The following is a 19,523-nucleotide window of genomic DNA, read 5'->3' as shown; positions in this document are numbered from 1 at the left end:
TGAAATAGGATAATATTTGTTATATAAAATTAACAATATTAACGCTGTTGGCTACCATTCATGCCAAAATCATTAGCGTATAAAGTAATTGTACGCCTTAAAGAGACTCTGTAACATCAAAAACCTCCCCTGGGGGGTACTCACCTCGGGTGGGGGAAGCCTCCGGATCCTAATGAGGCTTCCCACGCCGTCCTCTGTCCCACGGGGGTCTCGCTGCAGCCCTCCGAACAGCCGGCGACAGAGCGGACTGTAGATTCAATATTTACCTTTGCTGGCTCCAGCGGGGGAGCTGTGGCTGCTTTCGGCTCGGAAATAGATGGAAATACCCGATCTCCGTCGGGTCCGCTCTACTGCGCAGGCGCCGGAAACTTGCGCCTGCGCAGTAGAGCAGACCCGACGACGATCGGGTATTTCCGCCTACTTCAGAGCCGACAGCCGTCAGAGCGCCTGCACAGGAGCCGGGAAGGTAAATATTGACGTCACAGCTGTACGGAGGGCTGCAGCGAGACCCCTGAGGGACGGAGGACGGCGTGGGAAGCCTCATTAGGATCCGGAGCCTTCCCTCACCAGAGGTGAGTACCCCCCAGGGGACGTTTTGTCGTTACAGTTCGTCTTTAATACTGGGCCACAAATAAGCATTGCAGCTAGTCATGTCACATTGCTAAGCTTTTTCCTATGACTGCATTTAGACTATGCTATGGAGGTGGACATGCATTATACAGAAATGTATATACTACACCTGCATTGCTGTCAGCTGCATTACTGGTCTCATACAAAGACTCTGAGTGGAGCACTGCTGCACAACCACTATGTTTTAGTGGAACCATCACACATTTCTCTCTAAACCAAGTCTTATATAGCTGATCACTGAAATCTACAGTTGCATTAAACATCACTACCAAGTACATAGTTTGTATAAGGCCTAATAAACAATGTGTATTTATAAAAATGTAAGCAAAATAAATGTAAAAAAGGAACATTTGCAGATCCCTACTGAGCAAACATTGTTTGTGTTATTTTCTGAAAATAAACACTACACTTAGTAAAATTCCAGTAATATGCAGGTAACACATGACAAAAAAATATTAATGACATATACAGCATAAAATAATATTGACATGACATAATACCCCTAAACACTACAATTAGAAGGCATTGCCCCCCCCCACCCCCTCCCCCCAGTAATAATCAGTCAACATGCCCCCAAACCTCAATTGGCCAGCAATGCCTTCAAAACTACATATATCCAGAATGCCCCCAAAACAACAGCTCAGTATGCACCAAATAGCAAAAAGTTATTTTGCCCTTGAAACAATAATTCACCACCTCAGAATGTCTTTCCCATGTCCCATCCCACCAAAATAAATGTAAACCAGCAATGTCCCCCAAACCTGGTATGGCTGCAATTATTGCACACCATGGTTGTCTTCAACCGCACAGAGACTCGAGCAGTGTTGTATTTTGATGTGTAGGGTCAGAGAATGATAGGTAGGTAGGCATAACTCCGAGAGACTGAACAATCAGCATGCATTTTAAAAAATTGAATCCAGCTCTATGCAACTCAAGTTGGCAGAGCAGTGTGCAAAGTGAAGAATGCATCCCTGGGGGAAAAGACAGCATCAGCTCTAGAATCATGTGGGTACTCTGCCAGTGCTTATCCAAAACATGCCAGCAATATAACACTGGCAAGCAGAGGCGGCCTTTGGGGGGGCAAGTGGGGCGATCGCCCCAGGCCCCGCACCTGAAGAGGGCCCCTCATGTCATGCCCGCCAAACCATGCTCATTTTGGTGGTGGTGAAGGAAAGGTCTACAGAAGTCTAACTGTTTGTGTTCTGAGCAGTGTGTCCTTTACAAATACTCAGATCTTCCTATTTTGTTTTATGCACCTTATATTTTGCACAATCCTCCCTTTCATTGCTTAGGTTTTTGTCTTCAGCATCAGGGCCGGGCCGAGGCAGAGGCTGGCGAGGCTCCAGCCTCTGAGCGCTGGTCAAGATGAGCGCAATGTGCCGCCCTGCTCACTGTTTCCCCCGCCGCCGTTTTCACCCGCTGCTACTATGTGCCGTGTGTGCACTATATTCCTGGGAGGCAGGAGGGCCCGTGAAACAAAGTATTGTGGTGGAGAACAGCCGCCCGCACAGCTTTATATGCTGCTACTGTATCTTGTTAGACGCCTAGTGTCCGCCTCCTGATTCCTCTCCTAAACACAGTGTCACGGGGTGTACCTCACTGGCCAGCGCTAAAATTGAATAGAGAAGGCAAGAGGACAGTCTGTAAAAGTGCTGGAGCTAGTGATGGGAATTCCGGCTCTTCTCGGAGAATCGGCTCTTCTGAATCGGCTCCCATTAAAGAGCCGGCTCTTACGGCTCTGAATCGGCTCTTCATCAAAATTCACTATACACCACTCTGAATCGGAGTAAAAGCCTCGCCCCTGTCTCCATGACAACTCCAGACTGCTTCTCTGACTCGGTAATCCCTCCTGCTACTGCTCTGCTCCGCCCCTACAAGCTGCAAAGGGAGGACTACATCTCCCAGCATGCCTTAGCGCCCTTTATTACACAGCAAATCAGAGCTCTGTGGGGCGGCTGAGGCATCGGCTCTTTCAAAACTGAGAACCGGCTCTTGTCGTTCTCAGCAAAGAGCCGGCTCGTTCGCGAACGACCCATCACTAGCTGGAGCGTGTCTGCAGTGAGCAGTGAGCTGTACGCTGAGAGGAGGGGGAGAGATAAGACACAGACACACAGGAGACAGGTCAGCATGTCTCGGAGGGAGTTAGAGTGATACATGGAGGACAGAGCCAGCCCACAGCCCAGCAGTGTGTTTCAGTCTTTCAGAGAGCAGCAGAAGCCAGGACCAAAAAGGAGGAGGTAATATACACTGTCATGTAATGTTTTTTCCCATTCTCTATTTCTTTTATCACCGTCTGTCTGTCTGTCTGTCAGTCTCTCCTCCTCAACTGTTCCCTGTCCTCCCACCTCGCTGCCCACCCTAGCTATCACACTCACCTCCTGGTCACTCTAGTATTGGTCACAGTTCTGTAAGTCCATACAGTCCACCAGCCTGTCCTGTAGTACTATAGCCATAGTCTAATGTCCTACCATATAATTATTATGTATTTATATAGCACTGACTTCTCCTGCAGCACTGTACAGAGTAGATAGTCATGTCACTGTCCGTCCTCAGAGGAGCTCACAATCTAATCCTACCATAGTCATAGGCTAATGTCCTACCATATTATTATTATTATTATGTATTTATATAGTACTGACCTCTTCTGCAGCACTTTACAGAGTACATAGTCATGTCACTGCCTGACTGTCCTCAGAGGAGCTCACAATCTAATCCCAACATAGTCTTACTCTAACAGCCACTGATTGTTCTTACTGGGTTGGATGCCCGAACATGACTGATTGGATTGCAATGTTATTTTTTTTTTGGGGGGGGGGGGGTGCGCACTTGGGCAGCTCAGCCTCTGTTGGTGGTGGACCTTGTCTCGGCCCTGTTCAGCATGCTTTACTGTACTATGCCATTTTCATTTTTGTAATGAATTTCTGCACTGACATGAAGCTTGCCAAATGTCAAATTAAGGTAACGTGCAAGAGCCTCAGCTTGAAGGCCCCAGGGGCATTTAGGTCGGTCGAGCATAGACTGGAGCCGGAGGGCGCTCAGGCTGGAGCCTCCATACAGGCTGGGGATTGGTGCTAGGTTTAATGGGGAGCTAGGGATAGGTAGATGCTGGTTGGAAACAAGGGATAGGTACAGGCTGGCTGGGGAGCTTAGGGTGTGTGCCAGACTGGCTAAGGATGGGTGTTAGGCTGGATGGGGAACTGTGAATGGGTGGTAGGCTAGCTGGGGAGCTGGAGGTGGGTGCTAGGATGCCTTGGAGAGATGGAGATTGTTGATAGGATGGCTGGGAAGCAAGGGATGGGTTCTAAGCTGGCTGAAGAGCTGGAGATGTGTACTCCGCTGGCTGGGGAGATCGGGATAGGTACTATGCTGTCTGGAGATCTGGGGATGGGTGCTAGGCTGGCTGGGGAGCTTGGGATGGGTACTAGGCTGGCTGAGGAGCTGGGGATGGGTGCTAGGCTGGCTGGTGATGGGTGCTTGGCTGGCTGGGGAGCTGGGGATGGGTGCTAGTCTGGCTGGGGAGCTGGGGATGGGTGCTAGTCTGGCTGGAGAGCTGAAGATGGGTGCTAGGCTGGCTGGGGATGGGTACTAGGCTGGCTGAGGAGCTGGGTAGGGGTGCTAGGCTGGCTGGGGAGCTGGGGATGGGTGCTAGGCTGTCTGGAGAGCTGGGAATGGGTGCTAGGCTGGCTGGAGAGCTGGGGATGGGTGCTAGTCTGGATGGGTACTAGGCTGGCTGAGTAGCTGGGGATGGGTGATAGGCTGGCTGGGAAGCTGGGGATGGGTGCTAGGCTGTCTGGAGAGCTGGGGATGGGTGCTAGGCTGGCTGGGGAGCTGGGGATGGGTACTAGGCTGGCTGAGGAGCTGGGGATTGGTGCTAGGCTGGCTGGGGATGGGTGCTAGTCTGGCTGGGGAGCTGGGGATGGGTGCTAGTCTGGCTGGGGAGCTGGGGATGGGTGCTAGTCTGGCTGGAGAGCTGAAGATGGGTGCTAGGCTGGCTGGGGATGGATACTAGGCTGGCTGAGGAGCTGGGTAGGGGTGCTAGGCTGGCTGGGGAGCTGGGGATGGGTGCTAGGCTGTCTGGAGAGCTGGGAATGGGTGCTAGGCTGGCTGGAGAGCTGGGCATGGGTGCTAGGCTGGCTGGGGAGCTGGGGATGGGTGCTAGTCTGGATGGGTACTAGGCTGGCTGAGTAGCTGGGGATGCGTGATAGGCTGGCTGGGAAGCTGGGGATGGGTGCTAGGTTGGCTGGAGAGCTGGGAATGGGTGCTAGGATGGCTGGGGAGCTGGGAATGGGTGTTAGGCTGGCTGGGGAGCTGGAGATGAGTGCTAGTCTGGATGGGTACTAGGCTGGCTGGGGGTGGGTACTAGGCTGGCTGAAGAGCTGGGAATGGATGATAGGCTGGCTGGGGATGGGTACTAGGCTGGCTGAGGAGCTGGAGATGGGTGCTAAGCTGCCTTGGAGAGCTGGGGATTGGTGCTAGGATGGTTAGACAGCAAGAAATGGGTTCCAAGCTGGCTGAGGAGCTTGGGATGGGTACAAGGCTGGTTGAGGAGCTGGGGATGGGTGCTAGGCTGGCTGGGGAGCATGTCTGGATAGAAATATAAAATTTGGAATCCCCATTCAGCCTAGCACCCATCCCAGGCCAGCCTAAAACACATCAGTTGGTTAAAGGCCACTAAATCAATATAACAATAATTACAATACGTAATGTAATCAAACGGCGAATAGAAGTACCATTGGCCATTTGTTTACATTACATATTGTAATTGTTCCTATATAGCTTAGTCGCCTTTAAAGAGACACTTAAGCCAGAAAAAAAAAGAGTTTTACTCACCTGGGGCTTCTACCAGCCCCCTGCAGCAGTCCTGTGCCCTCGCAGCCACTCACTAATCCTCTAGTGTTGCGGCCCGCAATATCGCTAATTACAGTCGGGAATGCAGAAAAAGCTATGCGTGGCCAGTCCTGATGGGCCTGTCGGCAAAAACGAAACTAGCTGGCAGCAGGGGACCAGAGGATTCGTGAGTGGCTGCGAGGACACAGGACTGCTGCAGGGGGCTGGTATAAGCCCCAGGTGAGTAAAACTCTTTTTTTTTTCTTACTTAACCACTTAAGCCCGAAGGGTTGAAATTTTTTTACATCCGAGCAACTTTCACCCCCCATTCATTTGCCAATAACTTTATCACTACTCATCACAATTAATTGATCTATATCTTGTTTTTTCCGCCACCAATTAGGCTTTCTGTGGGTGGTATATTTTGCTAAGAGCCACTTTACTGTAAATGCATTTTAACAGGAAGAATAAGAAAAAAATGGAAAAAATTCATTATTTCTCAGTTTTCAGCCATTATAGTTTTAAAATAATACATGCCTCCATAATTAAAACTCACGTATTGTATTTGCCCATATGCCCCGGGTATTTCACCGTTAAAATTATGTCCCTATCACAATGTATGGCGACAATATTTTATTTGGAAATAAAGGTGCATTTTTTCCGTTTTGCGTCCATCACTGTTTAGAAGCCCATAATTTATTAAATCATATTGATAGACTCCTTTGACATGCATATTTAAAAAGTTCAGACCCTTAGGTAACTATTTATGTTTTTGTTTTTTTTTATTATTATTGTAATTTTTTTTTTTTTATTTAAACTTGTATGTGGGTATTTTTTGGTGTGGGAGGTAAACAGGGTTTTTTTTTAATATATTTATATGTTTATTTTTAAAACTTTTTTTTTTAGGTGTAATTTGCTATTTGGCCACAAGATGGCCAGAATCAAAAAGTCCTGGGAGCGATCGATCTCGCTCCCAGGCAGAAGAAAGGAGACCAGAGCTCAGAAAAGCCGCAGCGTCTGAAGAGACGCTGTCGGCTTTTCTCCGGGGGGGTCCGATCAGTGAAAGGGATTTATAATCCCTTTCACTGATCGGTGGGCTAGCGGCCAGCAGCGGGGGCGCGCACGGGGGGGGCCCGCGGGAGTGCGCGCGACCCGCGGGAGTGCGCGCAGCCCAACTGGACGAGAAATCTCGTCCACTTGGGCTTAAGTGGTTAAGGTTCACTTTAACAAGTTTTTAAACAATAATAAGGCATATTGCGTTAGAAGTGGACAAGCCCGTGAGCGTGGTGGTATGGTAAATGGCCGACACGTAAGGCCGACACGCCCCAGGCCCCGTGTACTCTAAGGCTGCCTCTGCTGGCAAGCCCATTGGCACTGCCCACATCTCTAAGCCATGTTGTAGTCATCTGCAGAGTGGTCATCTATGATGTTTGGGGGTGCTGGCACTTGATGTGCTCCAGATAGATGAAAGATGCTTACTTCTAGTGGTGAAAGGGGCGCTGTCCCACAGTTTTAAGTGCTAGGGAATATTTATATTGAGGTGAAGAAAAGGATTAAATATCAGGTGTTAGCCACAGTGGATGCAAACATTTTTCTCTGCAACTCTTTTTTCATTTTTAGGCAACCCCTCTGTTCAGCTTACTGCACACAATTTCAATTTTAAGGGAACCTGCACTGAGGCCTAGTGCACACCAAAAACCGCTAGCAGATCCGCAAAATGCTAGCAGATTTTGAAACGCTTTTTCTTATTTTTCTGCAGCGTTTCAGCTAGCGTTTTGCGGTTTTGTGTAGCGGTTTTGGTATAGTAGATTTCATGTATTGTTACAGTAAAGCTGTTACTGAACAGCTACTGTAACAAAAAACGCTGGCAAACCGCTCTGAAGTGCCGTTTTTCAGAGCGGTTTGCGTTTTTCCTATAATTAACATTGAGGCAGAAACGCATCCGCAATCCAAAATCTGCAGCAGCCCGGGAGTATGCGTTTCTGCAAAACGCCTCCCGCTCTGGTGTGCACCAGCCCATTGAAATACATTAACCTAGCGGATCCGCACTCACAAGCAGATCGCAAACCGCAACCGAAACGCTCCGGTGTGCACTAGGCCTAAGAGGAATATGGAGCCTGACGCAGTTATTTAATTTTAAAGGACACCTAAACTGAGGGGAATATGCCGGCTGCCATATTTATTTCCTTTTAAACAATATCAGTTGCCTGGCTGTCCTACTGATCCTCTGCCTCTAGTACTTTTAATCATAGTCCCTGAACAAGCAGATCAGATATTTCTGACTGAAATACAACTTACCGTAATCTAGTCTGCAGCCAAAGAGATTAGCAAGACTGCCAGGCAAATTTAATGTTTTATAAGAAAATAAATATATGGCAGCCTCCATATCCGTCTCAGTTCAGGTGTCCTTTAAACAATACTAGTTGCCAGACAGTCTTGCTGTTCCTCTGCCATTAATACTTTTACCCATAGACCCTAAACAAGCATGCAGACAGGGCCGGATTACCGACCAGGCAACAAAAGCAGTCGCTTGGGGCCCCATTCAGAGTCAAAGGGGCCCCATTAGCACATAAACCAGCCCTTGCCATCCTGTCAGCGGTGGTTGGATGGTATAATGGTTAAAGGGACTCTGAGCAGTGCAGTAACTATGGAAAGATGCATATCATTTTAAAGCTCTCTTTCTCCTCTTTCCAATGATATCTAAACCGCTGCTCTATGCCTTTTAGTTTTCGATATTTTCGCGATTGAAATCGCGGCCACAGGACGACTTTTCTCCAAAGTCAGCTGTGGCTGGATGGTATAATGGTTAAAGGGACTCTGAGCAGTGCAGTAACTATGGAAAGATGCATATCATTTTAAAGCTCTCTTTCTCCTCTTTCCAATGATATCCAAACGGCTGCTCTATGCCTTTTAGTTTTCGATATTTTTGCGATTGAAATCGCGGCCACAGGACGACTTTTCTCCAAAGTCAGCGGTGGCTGGATGGTATAATGGTTAAAGGGACTCTGAGCAGTGCAGTAACTATGGAAAGATTCATATAATTTTAAAGCTCTCTTTCTCCTCTTTCCAATGATATACAAACAGCTGCTATATGCCTTTTAGTTTTCGATATTTTCGCGATCGAAATCGCGGCCACAGGACGACTTTTCTCCAAAGTCAGCGGTGGCTGGATGGTATAATGGTTAAAGGGACTCTGAGCAGTGCAGTAACTATGGAAAGATGCATATCATTTTAAAGCTCTTTTTCTCCTCTTTCCAATGATATACAAACGGCTGCTCTATGCCTTTTAGTTTTTGATATTTTCACGATCAAAATCACGGCCACAGGACGACTTTTCTCCAAAGTTGGCAGTGTGGTCACTCACTCACTTTATTGCAGCACAGTGACAGGCTGCAACAGTGAAGCAGCCACTACACACTACACTATACTACACAGGTGGTGTACTATAAGCTAGCTACACAACACGAACAACAACAACACAATTCCAGCAGGATCAGTGCTAACTACTACTACTTGGTGAACTGCAAGGAGCAGAACAATGATGGAAGCAGCTATGCAGCACCTGGGCTGGATTTCAGCAAAGGCCAATTAGGTTGGTGCCTATGGCATCAGAAGGTCTGGGGCAGGTGATGGCCATACCAACAGAGTCGGCAGTGGAGCAGATGTACAGCTAAGTGTCTCTACTGCACTGTTTCTTCTGCCTTAAGCAATCCATGTCTGTTCTCCAGCTCTGCCCCTCCTCTCACCGCGTACGTACGAAAAGGGCGTCGGGAAAAAAGGGCGCGTGGTATAAACGATAAATGGAAATATCGTTTATAGAAATTATTGTGTAGAATTTCGTTTATAAATAGTGTTTTATGAATTTATAAATCACTAAATAATGTGTATGAGATCGGCAATTCTTAAAACGTTAATCTTCCCTGTTTGTAAAGTGAAACTTATATTTTCGTTTATTAAAAACCCTCCCTGTACCTATCCCTAACCCCTAGACCCCCCTGTTGGTGCCTAAACCCAAGACCCCCCTGTTGGTGCCTAAACCTAAGACCCCCCTGTTGGTGCCTAAACCTAAGACCCCCCTGTTGGTGCCTAAACCTAAGACCCCCCTGTTGGTGCCTAAACCTAAGACCCCCCTGTTGGTGCCTAAACCTAAGACCCCCCTGTTGGTGCCTAAACCTAAGACCCCCCTGTTGGTGCCTAAACCTAAGACCCCCCTGTTGGTGCCTAAACCTAAGACCCCCCTGTTGGTGCCTAAACCTAAGACCCCCCAGTTGGTGCCTAAACCTAAGACCCCCCTGTTGGTGCCTAAACCTAAGACCCCCTATGGATAATAATGTTTTACAGACATTAATAAATAAAAAATGTAAAGAAAAAAAATGTAAATTATTTTTTTGGGTGGATAATAATGTGTTAGAAATGTTTTAGAAATAGTGATTTATTATCTTCATAAACGTTATTCGTTACGGGCTCATTTTGTAAACTTAAATCATCACAAACATAGTTATAAATCCTTAAAAATCTCCGGGCGCCGTTATAAATCCTTAAAAATCTCCGGGCGCCATTATAAATCCTTAAAAATCTCCGGCGCCTTATTTTCCCCGTTCAGCGCCCATTAAACGATATTTATAATGGAAGTGAATGGGGCGCCCTTTTTGTCCACTTGTCTCATGCGCCCAAATCTACTGCTTCCCCTCTCACCTTCCTGGACGCGAGGCTAGAGAGCAGAGCAGGTAGGAGTCACTGGTGAGGAGAAGGACAACAGCTCTGGCCAGTACAGGTAACTGTGTTATCTGCCACCGGCCCTGCACAGAGGAGAAGGAGCATACCCAGCAGGCTTGGCTGCTAATTAGCTAAATAAGCTGGTACTGTGTTGCTCATTTATGGCTGTCAAGTGTTCGGTATAAACATAAGTCAGTCATTCTGCACACATGCAACACACACACACCTGCTCTTTATTGGTCCTGTGCAGATAATATTCACTTCTATATATACTTTGAATAGTAGTAATAATTAACAAACTGTTCCCCATCCCCTTTTTGCACCTCTGACATTGTCCTTGATTGGTTTTGGTGCGCCATATCAATTGTTCTGTATAGAGTGCTGGGGGGCCCCCAATGTAAAACTTGCATCGGGGCCAACAGTTTTTTAGCTACCCCACTGCCCAGAGCTCCCAGTCGATCGCTGCACATCTCTAAAGCTCCCCACACATGCGCAAACCCGCCGCTGCATCTGGGGGTTTCCTTTAATAAGGAGACCCCCAGAGCTCCCCGTCGGGTCTCCGCACATCTCTAAAGCCCCCCACGTAGCTGCACCAGGCAGCCCTATCAATATACATACAATCACCTGCTGCCTCCCCATTGGTCCACTGTCTGAGCCAATGAAATGGCTCAGACAGTGGACCAATGGGGATCCGCGGTGGGAGCTTTAAAGATGCTTTTCCGGGGCTCCGATGCACAGTAATTACAGTGACTCATACAACTGTAATTACATGACGAGAAACTTGTGGCGAGAGGCGGCGGGTGATTAGCGGCGGCATGTATATTGACAGGATGCCTGGTGCAGCTACGTGGGGGGCTTTAGAGATGTGCGGAGACCCAACAGGGAGCTCTGGGGTTCTCCTTATTAAAAGAGACCCCCAGATGCAGCGGCTGGTTTGCGCATGTGTGGGGAGTGAGGCCATGGTGCTGAAGGACAGCACCAAAGTGCAAACCTTGCTCCCCAACACCCGGAAAAAGGGAGCGTCGCTCAAGCTTTCGCCATTGCGCAAAGGAAATGGGCAATAGGATTTGCCGGTAATCCTCGCGCGATGGCAAGGTAATAAGTAGCTCGTATCTGCAAGCTACTTATCACCTGGAATAGAATATGGCCCATAATGAGGGATGCAGGCTATGTTTGTCTTTTATTGTATAGTCAATAGGAGCACATTGTAAAACCTCAAAAACTTAATTATATAGTATGCAGATGGATATACAATAATATACAATATATGGGTAACATGTGCAATTTACATTCAGTATTCTTTTTATAACTGTGGTCGGTGTAATAGCAAATAGCCAGTATATAATTGGCCTTAGGTATAGGCTAGCATATAACCAGCTATTGGCCTTAGATATAGGTTAGGTTAGGGATTAGGGGATAGGATTACTGTGTTATTGTGTAGTTAGTACTGTAGTACTGCAGTCAGTGCTAGAAGTTGTTAGAGTAGTAGTACTACTGTGTTAGCTTTCTACAGAACTGCTGTGCTGTGAGCAGTGTGACAGTGTGCACTAGTGCCTTCTCCTCTGCTGTCTGACTGTCACTGGGCACTTGTCACGTGGCACTTGGCATGTGTCACATGGCACTTGGCACATGTCACATGGCGCTATGTGCCATGTGACACGTGCTAAGTGCCAATTGCCATGTGCCACGTCCGGCATGCTCCTGGCACACGTTACACCTGCTGCTGCTGCATTGCCCTACTCCCACCACCAGGCCAGGGTGCCACAGGCCACTGATACTGCCTATATTTAACCCAAAACACAATTGCTGCGTAATTTTTTGGAGGTGTCTTGGCTGAAAACTGTCATGTCCCAGTTGTGCGGTTGGACTTTGCACACAATTTGGCTGCACGGCCGCTGTCTGGAACCTAGGCCTAATGTTAATTGACAGCCATTTTTTTTGAGGGGGGGGGATTTTAAGTCCCCACATCATCAATTAGTGTTCCCCTTTAAAAAATAATGATGCTACATGCCACATTTACCCTAAAAAACGTTTTTAAAGCAATTTAAAGGGCACTTCTGGTTTTTCTATTCAGATATCCGAATCCATCCGGATAGCCCAGATAATGCGTTCAGATATCCACATGAACGCGGATATCTGAACGATCGGATTCGGATATCCGATCAGGGTCCGGATATCTGGGTATCCGGATACGGATCAATTCGGATTTTGAAAAGGGGTATCCGAGCACCCCTGCCATTCTGTATACAGAAGGAAAGAGTGGGCTGTTACTGCAGCAGAAATTTGGCTGGAAGGGTCTAGTCGTGGACATATCTAGCAATGGTACATATTTATAAATAGGTGAGTTATCCCTTGCCATGTACAATTTTAGCTAAGAGAAGTGTTTGTCACCTTTACAAAGTTACAGATTACCCAGCAAGCTCATGGTGAACCAGAACTCCTAGGATTCTGCAAGGGTCTACATACAAAGGTAGCCCCTTACACACTCCAAGGAGTTCCGGTACACCATGACCTTGCTGAGTAATCTGTAACTCTGGGTGCTTCATGTCCTACCTCATATTGGCACATTAATCCATGCCATGCACTGATGAGGATCAACCAATCCGAAACAGTCTGTATGCATGTTGGATTATTGTGGCTCTGTACAATTAACAAGCTGGCACATCATTGCATTCCAGTGGTTCTGGAGGTGTGGTTAGCTTACAGGGACAACAAAGGAAGATTTGCATATTTAGCAGTGAAGCATTGTGGGAGACACCATATGCTCACTCCAATCTGAATAATTGCAAATACCTTCTGTTTTAAGAAGGCAAACCTTTGTTTTTCCTCTCTACAATGAATTGTCAGAATAGCAGAAGTGTGATGTCCATACCGTGGATGCGTAGTGTTTTTATAACTCACTAGAAACACATTATGAAGCCACATTATACATATCCCATATTTCTGAATTGTAGTTTTCATATATAGTATTTTCTTTTTTTCTATCAGAAGTTGCCAGACATATGTGCCAAAATCCAATAGCGGAATAGGGCTAGGAGGAAGTGTGCACTGCTGTACAGCTGTACTCGGTCTTGTAACGGGAACAGAAGAAAGTGTGCTACAGTATGTCCCAGCTCGACCTAACCCAATGGAAGCTCAGATAATAACTCCCATACATCACAGGTGACAAAGAGGCTATAATTGGAACTTCCTTTGATAGTGGCAGAGAAGCTTCAGAAAGCATCTATTTCTCAACGGCACAATTAACACCAAAATTGTCATCCTTATACTGCTCCAGGAGGGGAGGTGGACTATCCTTGCATGTTAGCTGGCTGGCTGGGTGGTGTGTGTAAAGAGGAAGAGTCTATATACGTATAATTGGGTAAAGTCCTGTCTGAAGTGAAGGATCAAAAATTGGGCTTCCCTTGTAGCAGCGTTATCCCTTCTTTACGCCTGGGGAGTACCACCTTGTGCATCTGGTGGGTTCGGATGCCAGTATCATTTGTTCTATATACCTCTGGCCTTTTCCCCTTGATTGAGCCATACAGAAATTTTGTGTTACGGCCTGATGAAGGGCACATTTATTGTATAAAGAGCCCGAAACGAACATGTGTCGTTGCCTTTGAGACACAACGTCTATTTAAGATTACAATCAAACCAAGCCAGAATATAGTGTTTGTCAGTTCCATCAACTTCATTTTTTCCTTTTGTTGATGTATTATTGATCATATGAAGATTGATTACATGGAATTGAAGAAACCCTCTTTTAATGTTTTTTCTATGTGCTAATAAAGTTTTCTACAAAGTTTTGATACCACAAGACTGCACTCCAGTTCCTCACTTCTTTGAATGAATGTTCTTTTCTGTAAAATTACCAAGGTGTAAAGAGGAAGAGTCGTCACTTAAGTGTTCCCTTGGCAGCATGATCCTTAAAGAGGAACTGTAGTGAAAATAACATAATGAATAAGATTACTTATTTTTTACAATATTCATTTATAGGATTGTTTATTCAGTGTTTGCCCACTGTAAAATCTTTCCTCTCCCTGATTTACATTCTGAAATCAATCACTGATTGTGACATCTATAGTCCTGCCAGGTTATCTGTACGGAATGTTCGTTACTGAGAGTTTGATGCACAGAGTGAAATATGGCTTGCTTGGCAGTTGGAAAAAGCTGTTATTTCCCACAAAGCAATGAAGTTCACAGACAGCAAATTGTCAGGACCTTGGTCATGACATCAGAGTGTGGGTGGGGTTTCAACACACTATCAGCCACATAGACTCCCCTGATGATTTATTCAAGAAAAGGTAAACATTCCTTGTGGGAATGGGGGTATCAGCTACTGATTGAAATTAAGTTCAATCCTAGGTTCCTCTTTAAATAAGCAAAAGTCCAAAACTGGTTAGTACACCACGTCTTTAGTGCTTTATTCTTTAAACCACTGTTTGTCTGCACTTATTCTGAAGAAGGGGACCCTCCATGTCCCCAAAACAAATGTCAATCTGTGTTGACTCTTGAATTGAAAAAATAAATTGCTTCAGCACCAAAAACATTAGACCTGATGTTATTTTACCATTACGGGGGAGCAGCACCCGTTAACCCTTAATGCCACCTGCATTACAGGGTTAATGTGCGTGTTGCTATAGCAATGAGGCGCTGCTTCCTCAGCAGTAGTAACAGTAAAATTGCTGTGCACTGCCTGTACATGGCACCTTTACCAGACTATAGTGCATCAGGCCCATGCTGTGCTAACCTGAAGATTATGATGTCCACAGTTGATGTATTACCCTAGTGAAAGCTGTGAAGATCACCAGGGGAGGCATGGGAAAGGGTGTGAACATTGGGGCGCCCCATCAAAGTTTTGCTGGGGGGCCCCATTATCTGTAGTTACGCCCCTGCTATTGACCATATGAGAACCTAAAGAATGTCTTTATCCAGATACAGTAGTCTAATACAGAGGATCTCAGCAATATTACATACAGCCTGTACCCCTTCTTGGAGCCAGTGTTTTAAAGTATTATTATAGATAACCCCACAATTGGTACACCTTGAAGCATATACAGTATATATCTGTTAGGGCTGCTCAATACTTGCTTCTAAATGCTTTTCAAATGTACTTTTATTTCCCCAAAACTCGCTATATATGATTGACTGTGATAGGTTCAAGTTCTCCCTGAGCCCAACATAGCTACTGCCTGAGGTACACACATAACCCAGGTTGAGAACCGTGGGTCTAATATGCCCAAGTACTTGGCAGAATGTTCTTGTTGCTTTTTTAAATGAATTACAGACTCCAGCATATTTCACAGTCATTCATGATACAACCATCAATGTTCTGAAAACCTCACACATAGCAGCCCACTCATCACTTGCAGTGGCGTAGCTAAGGAGCTGTGAGCCCCGATGCAAGTTTTACAATGGGGCCCCACAAGCACTCTATACATAACAATTGATACAGCGCACCAACACCTGACAATGGTAACTACAGTGTCAGAGGTGCAAGAAGGGGATGGGGAACAGTGCGTTAATAATTACCACCATTCAAAGTATCTATAGAAGTGATTACTATGAGCACAGGACCAATAGAGAGCTAAAGCTGTAGTTGAGGGAGAGCCCTTTGGGGCCCCTCTGGGCCAAGGGCCCCGATGCGGACGCAACCTCTGCAACCCCTGTTGCTACGCCCCTGATCACTTGGCAGAATGTTGAACCAGGGGGTTGTGTGGGAAATTCAAGCTTCTGCAACCAACTTCAGCACCTGGAAGTCGGACGTACAAGTGCTCAGGTACTTAGATTCTACTGTCAATGCATGGAGAGATATTGCAACACTCTTCTTATATAATTAACATGTATGTGGAAATAGTACAATATACTGAATGTACCTGTCTTTACCAGATATTTCTGCTAAGTAAACTCCTGCAAAAATCAACATACAAAAATGCACTAAAGCAGTACTTATGCTATGTAGACATTAACATAAAGCATTACGCAATCATATAATGTAAATGTTAACACGACTGTCTCCTGAACTGTACACAAAAGAATCATAACTGTTATTCTGCTGCTGTAATAGCTACGTTTGTCTGGAAAGTGGTGCCAACTTGACCACACAAATCAATACCTAGTGATTGTTATGTAACAATGAGAACAAAGATCTGTGCATTTTCCTAATCAATCTCGACGTGGGAGAAATGCAGATCCTCTGGAACAATATCCCCTGCTTCTTGATGGTGTGTGTTCGATTTTTGTTTCAGGTTTAAGTCACCTTCTATAATAGTAATCATGGATAATAATCTGTCTAAATGATCTATTATTAGACAAACTAGCAATTTCACTAATTCAGACAGTTATTCTATTCGTTTTCAGTGAGTCTGGTTAGAAAAACCACAGTGTGCATTGTAGTCACGTGGTATTAGGACACAAATGTTGGTCCTTTTAATACCGTTATTTTAACCCCACCACTTCTTCTGGTCTCCATTATTCTGGGATCCTGAAAAGATGGATTTCTTTACAGAATTGAATGGGTATTCAAAGATGATGACAGGGGTGTAACTACAAATCGTGCCCCCCTTCCCCCGAAAAGCTTTGATAGGGCCCCCTTAATGTTCACAACCCTTCCCTTGCCTCCCCTTAGTGACCTTTACAACATGGGGGGTCCATTTTACATAGGCCATAAAACAAGTGTGGCCATCAGGGTCTTCACACCCATAACATGTTGCCACAAAAACACCAGATCTGAAGTATAAGAGAAAGGGGAGGTTAGTAGTTGGGGCCCTCCCACACCTCTGGGCCCCGCTGCAGTCACAGGTGCTGTTCCCCTTTAGTTACATCCCTGGATGATGGGATCCAGACATCAGTTTTGAGTATCAGCCCACAGACTGCACTTAAACAGAAGACCAACAAGATCATTTGGTAACGTAGATATATGTTAGTGATTATAGCCAGAGCTCAGTAATCCAGAGCAAACACTCATATTTACCTACTTAGTGATGATTTGCTTTCTCTGGGTCACTGTGCTCTGCTCATAGTCACTGCACTCTGCACTGCCTCTTTAAAACAGGCCTGTATGTATTTCACCAGCATATAACCCCCATTTTACCTGCTCTGGTCCCAGTTAGCAGCAAATAATACTAAGATCTTTCTGCCAAAGTGGTCGAGGTTGGACAGCACTCCTGGAAATCCATCCTTAAGCCCTTGCTTTATTCCTGGATCTGTGGCCTTAAAGTTCTTGAACATATCCAGGTTTTGTTGGCGGTATTCAAAATATTGGGCCAGTAAGCGGAAAGCTTCAAAGTGGTTGAACTTCCTCGCCCGCAAAAACCTCAAAATGAAAGCATCATCTGTCCTGAGGAATCCAATATCCGGCCTTGTGATCACCATGTCTCTTACCTCCTGGATATCCTGGTGCAATGTGTCTGGGTTCTCATTAAGTTCCAATCGAGCTTTCTCTAGTGTCTCAGGAGACAGGCCAGCCTGTAAGTGAGTCATGTTGACTGAGCCTGAATTTCAAGCTATGCTTGCAGTGAAAGCAAAATAAAGATCTATATCAACTGGGGCAGTATACGAAAACCTTGTATGTAGTCTGAATAGGAGCTCTGATAACTGTCCAAAATATTATATGTTCATAAAAAATACAAACCCTTTTGCTGTATCCTTTTTTTGCTTATCCCAGTGCACAATTCAGCCCCAGACAGTAAGGGGCAGCACTAACATTCAAGAGAGCCAAATACACAGAGCATCTTGCTCATCTTATCACATATATACTAAATTATTCACAACACCAAGCCATAGATACATCATTTCCCTGCATTATCCCGGTGCTTCTGAATAAACAAGGATATCTGTTCGGAGATATTATTACTGCTCATGTATCATTGCCCCTTACATCCACAGTCAGTGATTGTTAGCAGCTTGGCTTTGTGGATCACAAAAAGCCCATCCTGGTGGTCACAAATTCTCTGCTACAGATGTGAATGCAGCATACATCCCAGGTTCTGGCTCACAATCCTGAGAAATGCAGAAACCTGCAGTCGCTGCTGGTCCAGGAACAGATCAATGTTACCCATCAGCAGAAAGCAGCAGCATCTCTGTAGGGAAAAAGATCAAGGAGGAAGCCGAGTCCCTTTTACATGTGGCTCATAGAGCTGACTGGTGTCAACGCAGCACCTTTGCCAGGCAATAAGGTGGAAGGGGTGGTCCAGCAATAAGGTGGAGAGGATGGAGGGTCCAGCAATCAGACAGGAGGGAAGGTCCAGCAGTATCACACAGAGCGCAAGATGGTTTCATGTGTGTTAATCTGCATCCAGCCAGAGAGTGGATGGGGCTGCCACTGTAGCCTTGCAGTTGCTGTGCTTTGGATGGCTATAAGATGAGAGGCTGCCCGTCTGTTTTGTGCATTCAATCACTTCTGGTCCTGCTGCTGCTGGAGGGTGGATGACGTCAGCCCTGGCTGGGCCAATACTATGCAGCTACTACTTCTGCTTCTAGCTGATGCTCACAGGGGCTCCAGCTGCCTGCTTCCTCGCACAGCTCAGCAGAATGCTGCATCCTCCCTGTTCTTATCTCACCCGACATGCCAGTCACCATTCTTTGTTACACATCTCTGTTCCATTGTGCACCTGCTGTCCTTTCTTTTATTGCTGCACTTACACAGCCCTTCCCCACCCTAGTCCAAGTCCCCCAGAAAGCTAGCTGCATTTTAAATAGCAAGCAATCCTACCCCTCCTTTCTGTAGTCTGTACAATTGTGCTATAAGTAAAAGAAGTGGATTTTATAGCAAATACAACCAGAAGCAGGCACAGCAGGAATTATTTACTGAAGTGTGATGAAGTTTTGCTCTCTCCAAACATTCACTTAAAAGAATGCCTGGTATAAAAAGGGCCCATTGCCACTGGGGTGCTTTTCTGCAGCGATTCAGTGTGCTGCATATCACTGGCAACCAGCAAAGCAAAGTGCTGTGTACAGTGTATCCCTATGGGATCATTCCCACTGCAGTCGTTGCAATTTGCAAAAATCGCAATTCGCAAACACTGCATACAGCATTTTTAGAGGAATCGCACTGTGCTGTACATTCACCAAATGAAAATCTCAAAACGCAATTGCTATAAAATCGCCGCAAAATCACGATCGGAATCGCTGGGCAACGTTTTGCAATTTCTATAGTGAACAGGCCCTTATAAGAATGTCTGGTTGTAACGTTCCTAGCTACATACACATGCTGGTCTAAACTTGTCTGTGCCAGGTGACAATGTCCGCCATAGGCGGGCATTGGGAGTCAGATCAGTGTGTGTACAGTGGCTGCACAACGTCTGCTAAAGATCCGGTATGCTGGAGCTTAAGCTGTTTAAAAAAAAAAAAAAGTTTTACTTACCGGC

At 45.9% G+C, this 19,523-nt stretch overlaps 1 protein-coding gene across 1 annotated transcript in view; it reads right to left on the bottom strand.

The window, feature by feature from the left end:
• Nucleotides 1-18,522, bottom strand: part of CLVS2 (clavesin 2) — a 110,933-nt gene extending 92,411 nt beyond the window's left edge. The window contains exon 1 of the mRNA XM_068279474.1: nucleotides 17,249-18,522. Within this exon, the coding sequence (XP_068135575.1) occupies nucleotides 17,249-17,637 (389 nt within the window). The 5' untranslated portion in view covers nucleotides 17,638-18,522. The remainder of the gene's footprint in view (nucleotides 1-17,248) is intronic.
• Nucleotides 18,523-19,523: the final 1,001 nt, after the last annotated feature.

This window comes from Hyperolius riggenbachi, chromosome 4 (assembly GCF_040937935.1).
Source record: "Hyperolius riggenbachi isolate aHypRig1 chromosome 4, aHypRig1.pri, whole genome shotgun sequence".
Taxonomy (NCBI): Eukaryota; Metazoa; Chordata; class Amphibia; order Anura; family Hyperoliidae; genus Hyperolius; species Hyperolius riggenbachi.
The sequence above is the reverse complement of the archived record's forward strand: the minus strand, read 5'-3'. Positions and strand labels throughout refer to the sequence as shown.